Genomic DNA, 9,766 nt, shown 5'->3' with positions numbered 1-9,766 from the left:
TTTCTGGATTGTGTATAAATAAAAAGTTATGAAGGGGGGAGATTTTTTAAAAAAATGTACAACTATAAAAGAGGACGAAAAGTTAGTATATATCTTTTAAATTTTGATTGGGAACTGTCCAGATTTAGTTGAACGATGGGCGGCTATATAAATGTTTTAAACAAACAAAGAAATAAACAGCATTTTAGCTTATGTTCGGTGTAAGGAAGGTTGGAAACTTTTATTATTGTACTCTCTGTCTTTTTCTTTTCTCTTATACTTTTTTACTATCCCTTTTTTCTTTTTCTTTCTTCTGTACTTTTTCTTTTTTAAAGTTTAGTTTGTATTCATTTTTACCATATTTATTAAAAAATGTCAATAAAATTATTTAATTAAAAAGGAACCTGGAAAGGTAGCAGTTATCTGCAGTCCGTCAAGTCATTCTTGCACTCAAGAATAATTAAGTAAAAATAAACGTTGCATCTTCTCTCTCTTCTTCACCCCCTTCTTTCTCAACATCATTCCTTTTTCCCCCCAAATAACATTTGTTTTTAAAAGATTGTATAAGCCCATGCCCTTTGGATTTTCTGAAGCACAATTTATCATTTAAAAAATAATATTTCTTGATAAGGGAGAGACTTCATTTTCCCCACCTAACGTTTCCTAGAAATCTTATCCATGTAAAATCAAGAATGTCTATGGTAAGTGAGTAGGTCAACTGTATCAGATGATAGTTGTGGCCAAAGAGGAAGCAAGTGTAGAAATTAGCATGAATGTGGATTAAACACAAAAGCGAGGGATCGGTTCAAAAGAAGCATCTTGATTTGGTTTATTGATACAAAGAAAATGAATGAGGATAGAATTGCAAAGCAAATACGTACAGAAAAAGTAAGATGAAGGGGAAAACCAAGAATGTTCAGAGGTGGCTAAACATATTGTGGCTTATTGATAAATGAGCAAACCATCTTAGGATGTTAGATGAACAGAATGATGCAAAGGGAAGTATTGGGCAAACTAGATCCTTCCTTGAAGACGATATAACAATATTTTTTTAATGCTCCCAAATAAATGAGAATCACAATGAGACCTGATAAAATACTCAATTCCAAGTTTATTGAAAACATAAACGACAACGTATTTTTTTTTCTAACAACAACCCAACTCTTTTTAAAACTCCCGCATGGAGAAATGCTGGTCTGCCTTTTCTATGAGAAACAGGACAGGGTTCAAAAACAAATTTACAACAAGCCACCCTTGTAACATGTTTTTTTTTTTCTTTTTCCCCCGTAATAAGAGTTCTAGGCTGGGCGGTCTGTAAAACCAACAGTAATCTCCTCCAGAATCCAAACATCATGGAGAGAGACTCTAAAAATGTAGCAGAAGCATTTCCGCACACTGGTTTCCATCCTCTAGTCTGTGCAGAAATGATTCCACTAGATTCAGAGAGTGCCGTATTGGAAGGGGTGGATGGGTCCTCCTCACCCCTTGTAAACTTTGCGGACCTCCTCCAGTTCTTGGATGGGCTCCCATTTCTGACGGATCGTAAACAGCTGCCGTATAAGACAAAAGATTAAAAAAGACAAAAGATTAACAAGCTGGCTGGCATTAGGGATTTCTCCTCCCCCAGCCCCCAAATATCACTCATATTAGTGTTTCACATTACAGAAGAGGTTATGTAAAATAAGATTTTTTAAAATTCCTTGCCGAGATGGCAAAATGGATTGCTTCGATTCGAGATAAAGCTTTGGATTTTTTGCCATGGGCACCCATTTCTGTTTGATAAAGATGAAAATGAAGATTTGACTTTGGGATTTGATGATTGGATATCTTCTCTTTATAGAAATACGGTGTATTGTTGGAGTTTAATAAATATACATTTTATTTTAGTTCCTTGTATGTTTTTTATATATTGGTTGCGATGTGGATTTGTGGAGTTAGAATTCATTTATTAGTTATTTGTTTTATTTAGACTATGATAGTATATACTGTTATTATTTTTTGATTGTTTCAGGTACAGTATATATCTTTTATATTTTAGTTTTGTTGAGGTTTTTTGTTAAACTAAAGCAAGACTGTATTACAAATTTTAATTCTATCTGTATTGAAGAGAATTGGAACTACCGTTTTATTTTCTTGTTTTATATTATTATTGGTTTTTTTAGTGCCACTTTTTAAATTCCTCACTGTCCCTCCTTCCCAACAACAATTTTGGTTGTAATTTTTGCTCCAACTTTCTCTCTTTGAAATTTAATACAATTCTGTCTTCTATGACTTTTATTCCGTGAGCTTTGACACCATTATGGATGTATAGTTAGTGTGTGAGTGTGTGTGTGTGTGTGTGTGTATGTGTATGTATATGTATGTATGTATGTATGTATGTATCTATTATGTCACATTTGTGTTGCATTTGTGCTGATAAATAAATAAAGGGAGACTAGTATAGATCTATTTCAAGCTATTTAGCTCTCATCAGCTAGCCATACCCTTACTGGGATTTGAACCTGGGCTGTATTACATATTAGGCAGTTGTGTTAGCCATTAAGCCACAGGCTCTCCTCCTTTATCATATATATATATATGATATATATATCCTTTGGATGGGAATAAACAAAGTCCAGCATTTTGTATCGAATTCGATTGGAATAGTTTAACCAACCTGATCACAACTTAATGACAACCTACAATTCTATTTATCTATTAGCCAATATTATTAGCACCAAATACTAATAGCACTAAAAGTTAATATAGCTATCTATTACATATCTGAAGGTTTCTTAGTCCTTGATTCTAGATCCTTTATAATACAGTCCAGGACTTGTTACCAGAGATGGGTTCCTACTGGTGCAGACCGGTTCAGATGAGTAAGTAGTAACTCAGCCTGCCATACCACCGAACCAGTTCTATCGGCAGTGACGCCATCTTGATTTTCAGTTCTGCGCATGCACAGAACAACCTTCATTGCAAAAATGTATTTTTTCCCCTTTTCTAATGTTGTGCGTATGCGCAGACTTTTTAAAGCTGGAAATACGCATACACGGACAATTTTTTTTTGGGGGGGGGGCGTGCCGGCAGCAACCTACCCCTGCTACCCCAAGTTCATTACCTTTTGAGGTTGGGTGGGATCCACTTTTTCCCAAGGTTCAGGATTGTGCCACCTATCAATACTAAAAGCAAAAGGCAGCATTTATTATGGATGAGATAAAAAATAACCTTTAGCTAACCGCCAGCTTAATAAAAAACGTATTTTAGCTTCTTTTTTTGTTTTTTTTAAAAGACTCAATAGCACCCACTCGATTTATTTTGAAGTCAGCATCCCAGACTTCCACTGACTTTACTTTGGCTGAATAATTTAAAACTCTGATTTTAATGTTAATTCAGAAAAACAATCCCTTTAGAGGGTAATATGGAAAATCTGCTTATATACTGCTGAGATACAGATAAACAATTTTCTTTTATAGTCATCTTATTCTTCCTTCGTTGCATAATGAAAAAAGTTCAGCATCCAACTACAGATAAAAGCATTTCTAAACCTTGGGGGCTTTAAAACCTAAACACAGTTCTCGCCGAGCTTTATTCCTAATGTTCCATTGGAAAAACACATACAAACACACACACACACACACACACACACACACACACACACACACAAACACACAGACACCGCCACTGAAATAGAAAACATTTTAAAATTAGAACAAATTCTTCCGTTTTCTGCGTTAGAGGCTTTTCAAACTTTCCTTGAACAAGACTCTTGTCAAAATGCCACTTCCTCCTTGAGAAATAAAACAAAAAGGAGCGAAACATTTGCTTTCCCCTCTGTCTGATTTTTATTCCTTGGTCTTGTGTTAGCATCTTCAGTCCTCGGCAGGAAAAATGCTATTCCTTTGCCTGTTACCCTCATATCCCATTTATCTTAAATTAAAACAGCAACAATGGAAAGAACCTGATCTGAAGAAAGGAGAAGAACCGTCTTTAGGGTGAAGAATAAAGAAACAGGTGCTGCTTACATGATATCTGATCTTTTCAGGGCTCTGATGCCAGTAAATGCCATCCCACTCAGTGTGGTAGTCATAATCATTGCCAGAGGAATCAGCTGAAAGATACAAAGCCCTCCCTTAACAAAGGGGATGCATCAAACTATCTATCTACTTCAGGAGAAAACGGGACTTGTGAAGGACATTTCTCCCCAAATGTCTTTTCCCAATATTTCCTTACCCCTGGAGGGTTTACAGCCATAGCAACTTCCCATCCAAGGATGCTTCTTACCTTGCTGTGCTCAGGGTGGACAATTTGATACCCTAACTCTGATTTGTCTAATACCAAAGCCCAAAACTTACCCCTTTATGCTTGTTCAGATACCGGAATGGCATGGTGTAAGCAGGTGCAACTCTGAGAGAAGCAAAAAGGGAAAAAAAATTCCAAAGTTATCTCCGGGAAGCATCCTTTGGGTACCACACTGGACAGGTGTTCCCCCTCTCCCTTCCAATTTATCACCCCTCCCCGGAATACATTAAAGAGCCCTTTTCCTCCCTCATCACAACAACCTGGTTAAGTAGAACTGCAGAAAATTTCAGTGATACGCACTTCTCCCTTTATATACCGTTAACGCCCAAGGGTGCTGGATGTGTCCCAAGTCACGTAGTAGCTCGGACGGGCAATTCACCCACCTACGGATACTATAGGAGCATTGCACAGGATTAGGGTGCTCCCTGCTGGACGTGTGAAGCAATGGTGAGTGTCTTGGGTTAGTAGATAAAGTGAGTGTGATAATGGGGTCCTGGATGTGAGAATCACTTTACTGTAGTGATTAAGGCAACAGGCTAATAATAATACAGTAGTAGGTGTAAACTGAAAAATACAAAGACCTGAAAACAGAATAGCAATAGCAATAGCAATAGCAGTTAGACTTATATACCGCTTCATAGGGCTTTCAGCCCTCTCTAAGCGGTTTACAGAGTCAGCATATTGCCCCCAACAACAATCCGGGTCCTCATTTTACCCACCTCGGAAGGATGGAAGGCTGAGTCAACCCTGAGCCGGTGAGATTTGAACAGCCGAACTGCAGAACTGCAGTCAGCTGAAGTAGCCTGCAGTGCTGCATTTAACCACTGCGCCACCTCGCCTCATTTATCACATTCAAGTAGAAGACTGTGGCAGAAGAAAGCAAAGGTGGTGGTGGTGGTGGTAGTAGTAGTAATATTAATAGGAGAGAGAAGAGAAGAACAAAGAAGAGAAGAGAAGAAAAAAGAAGAGAAGGTTCTTTATTGGCCAAGTTTGATTGGATCAGTGGTGGGTTGCAGACGGTATACATCCCGGTGCGGGCGTACTGGATCCTGCTCGGAGCACCGGATACAATTCCGGTACGGTGCTCCAGAGGGCCCGCCCGCCCGTGCTCCTTACCGGTGCTTTATGCTATTGGCCCTTCCGTACACGTGCATGGTGCATACTGTGCCTGTGTGACGCTCCGCGGAGCAGCTGAAGCGTCACGGAGTCTTGTGGAAACGTCATTTGACGCTAGATCGCATGCGCGTGCCGCACACGTGCATATGGGTAACTCCGGGGCCGTTCCAACCGTACCAGTTGGAAAGGAATCCAGAACCCACCACTGGATTGGATACGCAAGGAATTTGTCTCCAGTACATAAGCTCTCAGCGTACATACAAACAACAAAGTGATAAATCATAAATCATAAGCTACAACCATAAATCATAAGATACAAACGACGAGTGATAAATCAGAAGGTACCAATAGGAGAAGGTAATGGGAAAGATGAGAAGGATAATAGTGATATAGCAATCCCAAAGCGTCTGGAGCAGCACTTGAACACCATCGGCATTGACAAATTCACTATCAGTCAATTGCAAAAGGCGGTTTGACTCACAACCACTTGCATCCCACGACGGTACATTTTACACCCTCAAACAACAATTTCTGCCCATCCCAGGCTAGGTTGAAGGATTCAACAGATGGATAAATGTGCTAAATCCAATCTAAATTATCTGGTTGGCTGGGCGACCCTCCCTATTTACACAATTTTCACAAACGAAAGCAATTTATTAGATTTGTACTGCAAGAAGAGTTGATTTTCAGGGAGATCCACGCGCATTACTAAATGAGTAAATAGAGGTAGGAAAGGCCTTTCAGATCTACAAAGAAGGTCGTTGCAAGGAATTGCTTCCATCTACAACCCCCACTGCCCTAACCTCACACTGTGTTAGGAAAACGTAGAGCCAATTTTGGGGACGGTATTATAACTTGTGAGCTGCCTAGAGCTGTGATGGCGAATCTATGGCACACGTGCCTAAAGTGGCATGTGAAACCATGTCTCCCGGCACGTCTGGCCATGCCTGTTTGTTTTTCCGGATTTCTGGCGCACATGCACGCATGCAGATCAGCTGTCCTTTGCACGTGCAGCAGTGCCGAAAACCGGTCTGTGCATGTATGCTGACCAGCTGATTGTTGGGTGCGTATACACCACACAACCCGAAAGTTTGGCTTTTCCGGAGCGCGATCCCTTCATCCGTGCAGCAGTGCCGAAAACCGCCCTGCGTATGCGAGCCGGCCAGCTGATTGTTGGGTGCGCATGCGCGTAGAACCCGGAAGTTCGGCTTTTCCAGAGCGTGGCCCCTGACGAGCCCACGTGCACGCCCTTGTTCATCCTCACTGCCCGAGAGTTACTTGATAGAAGATACGGACAGCATAAACATTTAATAAATAAACAAACAAATAGAAAAAGGAGGAGCAGACCGTGAAAACGAGCTAAATTCAGGCCCCCTGTAAAATGGACAGAACGTTGACAGAAAACCTGCATTTTCAGATGATCAAAAAAGGCTCCCAAAATTAGTTGTTAGAAAGGTCTGCAATGCTTGAGAGAAAGGTTGTAGTAAATCTTCTCTCTGGATTAGCAAGTGGTCCAAATGAAATCATAGGATGAGAAGGGAACCATTTGGGACCCAGCCTCTGGCAGCAGAGAAAATTAGGTTTGCCCAAGGGGCTCAAACCACAGTTTATTGCATGAAATATAATTTGTATCCCTTCCCAGCATTTGGCAAACAGCAAAAGGCAAAGCATTTGCAAGGCCGCAACGAAGCTAAGCTGCATCCTAGTCAGGGCCTGTGGGCCTGGGCTGCAATATGGCCAAAAGGAGACCCCTCTCTTGGAAGGGACCCTCAGTTGCGGACCAGGAAAATCGATACCGCAAGGCGGGGGAGGTGGGGAGGAGATTTCCCCCTCTCACCTGTTGCCTGGTTGCAAAGGGCAGCTGACAAGGCCTAGAAGAAATGGAAGAAATGCACCTCCCGTCTTGCCCCAGATTTGGGTTCATCCTGTTTCAATTGCATTTCCAGATCCTGTTTGCACAACATCCTTCTCTGGGTCACTTGAAACCCATGACATGCTAAGCTTGCATCCTTCTTTTCCTTTCTTTTCCTTCCCCCTTCTTCTTCCCTTCCCTTCATCCATTCCTTTCCTTTCCTTCCCTTCCTCTATTCCATTCCTTCCCTTCCCTTCATCCATTCCTTTCCTTCCTTTCATCCATTCCTTTCCTTTCCTTCCCTTCATCCATTCCTTCCCTTCCCTTCATCCATTCCATTCCTTCCCTTCCCTTCATCCATTCCTTTCCTTCCCTTCATCTATTCCATTCCTTTCCTTCCCTTCATCCATTCCTTTCCTTCCCTTCATCCATTCCTTCCCTTCCCTTCATCCATTCCATTCCTTCCCTTCCCTTCATCCATTCCTTTCCTTCCCTTCATCCATTCCTTCCCTTCCCTTCACCCATTCCTTTCCTTCCCTTCATCCATTCCTTCCCTTCCCTTCATCCATTCCTTTCCTTTCCTTCCTCTATTCCATTCCTTTCCTTTCCTTCATCCATTCCTTTCCTTCCCTTCATCCATTCCTTTCCTTTCCTTCCTCTATTCCATTCCTTTCCTTCCCTTCATCCATTCCATTCCTTCCCTTCATCCATTCCTTTCCTTTCCTTCCTCTATTCCATTCCTTTCCTTCCCTTCATCCATTCCTTCCCTTCCCTTCATCCATTCCTTTCCTTTCCTTCCCTTCATCTATTCCATTCCTTTCCTTCCCTTCATCCATTCCTTCCCTTCCCTTCATCCATTCCTTTCCTTCCCTTCATCCATTCCTTCCCTTCCCTTCATCCATTCCTTTCCTTTCCTTCCTCTATTCCATTCCTTTCCTTTCCTTCATCCATTCCTTTCCTTCCCTTCATCCATTCCTTTCCTTTCCTTCCTCTATTCCATTCCTTTCCTTCCCTTCATCCATTCCATTCCTTCCCTTCATCCATTCCTTTCCTTTCCTTCCTCTATTCCATTCCTTTCCTTCCCTTCATCCATTCCTTCCCTTCCCTTCATCCATTCCTTTCCTTTCCTTCCCTTCATCTATTCAATTCCTTTCCTTCCCTTCATCCATTCCTTCCCTTCCCTTCATCCATTCCTTTCCTTCCCTTCATCCATTCCTTCCCTTCCCTTCATCCATTCCTTTCCTTTCCTTCCTCTATTCCATTCCTTTCCTTTCCTTCATCCATTCCTTTCCTTCCCTTCATCCATTCCTTCCCTTCCCTTCATCCATTCCTTTCCTTTCCTTCCTCTATTCCATTCCTTTCCTTTCCTTCATCCATTCCTTTCCTTCCCTTCATCCATTCCTTTCCTTTCCTTCCCTTCATCTATTCAATTCCTTTCCTTCCCTTCATCCATTCCATTCCTTCCCTTCATCCATTCCTTCCCTTCCCTTCATCCATTCCTTTCCTTCCCTTCCTCTATTCCATTCCTTTCCTTCCCTTCATCCATTCCTTTCCTTCCCTTCCTCTATTCCATTCCTTCCCTTCCCTTCATCCATTCCTTTCCTTCCCTTCCTCTATTCCATTCCTTTCCTTCCCTTCATCCATTCCTTTCCTTCCCTTCATCCATTCCTTTCCTTCCCTTCCCTTCATCTATTCCATTCCTTCCCTTCCCTTCTTTCCTTTCCTTCATCCATTTCTTTCCTTTCCTTTCCTTTCCTTTCTCCCTCCCTTCCCCCTTCCCCCTTCCCCTTCCCTTCCAACAGCCACTGAACAGGCGGTTGGACTATATGACCTACAAGGTACCTTCCAACTGTTATTATTCTATTCTATTCTATTCTATTCTATTCTATTCTAATCTATCCTCCTTCCCTTTCTTTCAACAGGTGCTTTTCCTTGCCCAGCCTCCTTGTCCAATGATAAATGGTGGGTCACACTGCTTGCTTGGCTGCTGGGCTCCATTTTGTTGCCCACCCAGCTAGCCAAGCCCCCTCCTCACCCTGTTTCCGTTACTGTTCAGGCCTTTCTTGATGTGGCCAGTGGGATGGAGAACAAGAGGGGTGACCTTTCCCCCCTGCCTTGCTCGCTTCTAGTGGAAAGATGCCTCTTCTTTCCCCAAGTCAAGCCTTAGAGTATGACAGGAAGAAGGCAGCAGAGTGAACACAAAGGGAAAAGTCCGTTAGAAGCAGTTGGCCCTTCCTTCCTTCCTTCCTTCCTTCCTTCCTTCCTTCCTTCCTTCCTTCCTTCCTTCCTTCCAAGTTTAATGAATTTATATACCGCCCAATCCCGAAGGACTCCGGGCGGCTTACATAAAACAACTCTAAAAAGAATACTAAAAAATTTAAAATAGAGAGAAAAGCAAGTTAAAAGACACATCATGCACTCAACCTTAGTGGGGCTGGACCTCATTCAAGAGGTCAACAGCCCCAGGCCTGCCGGAATAGCCAGGGCTTAGTAGACTTTCGGAAGGCCGAGAGAGTGGGGAGGGTCCGGATCTCT

The 9,766-nt window shown here is 42.0% G+C and overlaps 1 protein-coding gene across 2 annotated transcripts; it reads right to left on the bottom strand.

Annotated features, from left to right (window-relative positions):
- Positions 1 to 1,070: 1,070 nt before the first annotated feature.
- C16H15orf48 (chromosome 16 C15orf48 homolog) lies at positions 1,071 to 4,557 on the bottom strand. 2 transcript variants are annotated; one of them, XM_032233304.1, is made up of 5 exons: positions 4,524 to 4,557; positions 4,317 to 4,368; positions 3,987 to 4,072; positions 3,083 to 3,143; positions 1,071 to 1,529 (listed from the first exon to the last, which is right to left on the bottom strand). In XM_032233304.1, the coding sequence occupies exons 2-5, from the start codon at positions 4,347 to 4,349 to the stop codon at positions 1,458 to 1,460; spliced, it is 252 nt and encodes an 83-aa protein (XP_032089195.1). In that variant the 5' UTR covers positions 4,350 to 4,368; positions 4,524 to 4,557; the 3' UTR covers positions 1,071 to 1,457. The 2 variants fall into 2 exon arrangements, with proteins under 2 accessions (XP_032089195.1, XP_032089196.1); XM_032233305.1 differs by lacking the exon at positions 4,524 to 4,557 and having other exon boundaries at positions 4,317 to 4,500.
- Between the last annotated feature and the right edge of the window lie 5,209 nt (positions 4,558 to 9,766).

This window comes from Thamnophis elegans, chromosome 16 (assembly GCF_009769535.1).
Source record: "Thamnophis elegans isolate rThaEle1 chromosome 16, rThaEle1.pri, whole genome shotgun sequence".
Lineage (NCBI taxonomy): Eukaryota > Metazoa > Chordata > Lepidosauria > Squamata > Colubridae > Thamnophis > Thamnophis elegans.
Note: the sequence above shows the minus strand (reverse complement) of the source record. Positions and strands in the feature narration are given on the sequence as shown.

Coding starts and splice junctions, on each gene's coding strand:
- C16H15orf48 (XM_032233304.1), bottom strand. CDS start 4,349: ATGCCATTCCGGTATCTGAACAAGCATAAAGGG. Junction 4,073..4,316: donor ATCTGAACAAGCATAAAGGG/GTAAGTTTTGGG, acceptor TGTATCTTTCAG/CTGATTCCTCTGGCAATGAT. Junction 1,530..3,082: donor ATCCCACCCAACCTCAAAAG/GTAATGAACTTG, acceptor CTTATACGGCAG/CTGTTTACGATCCGTCAGAA.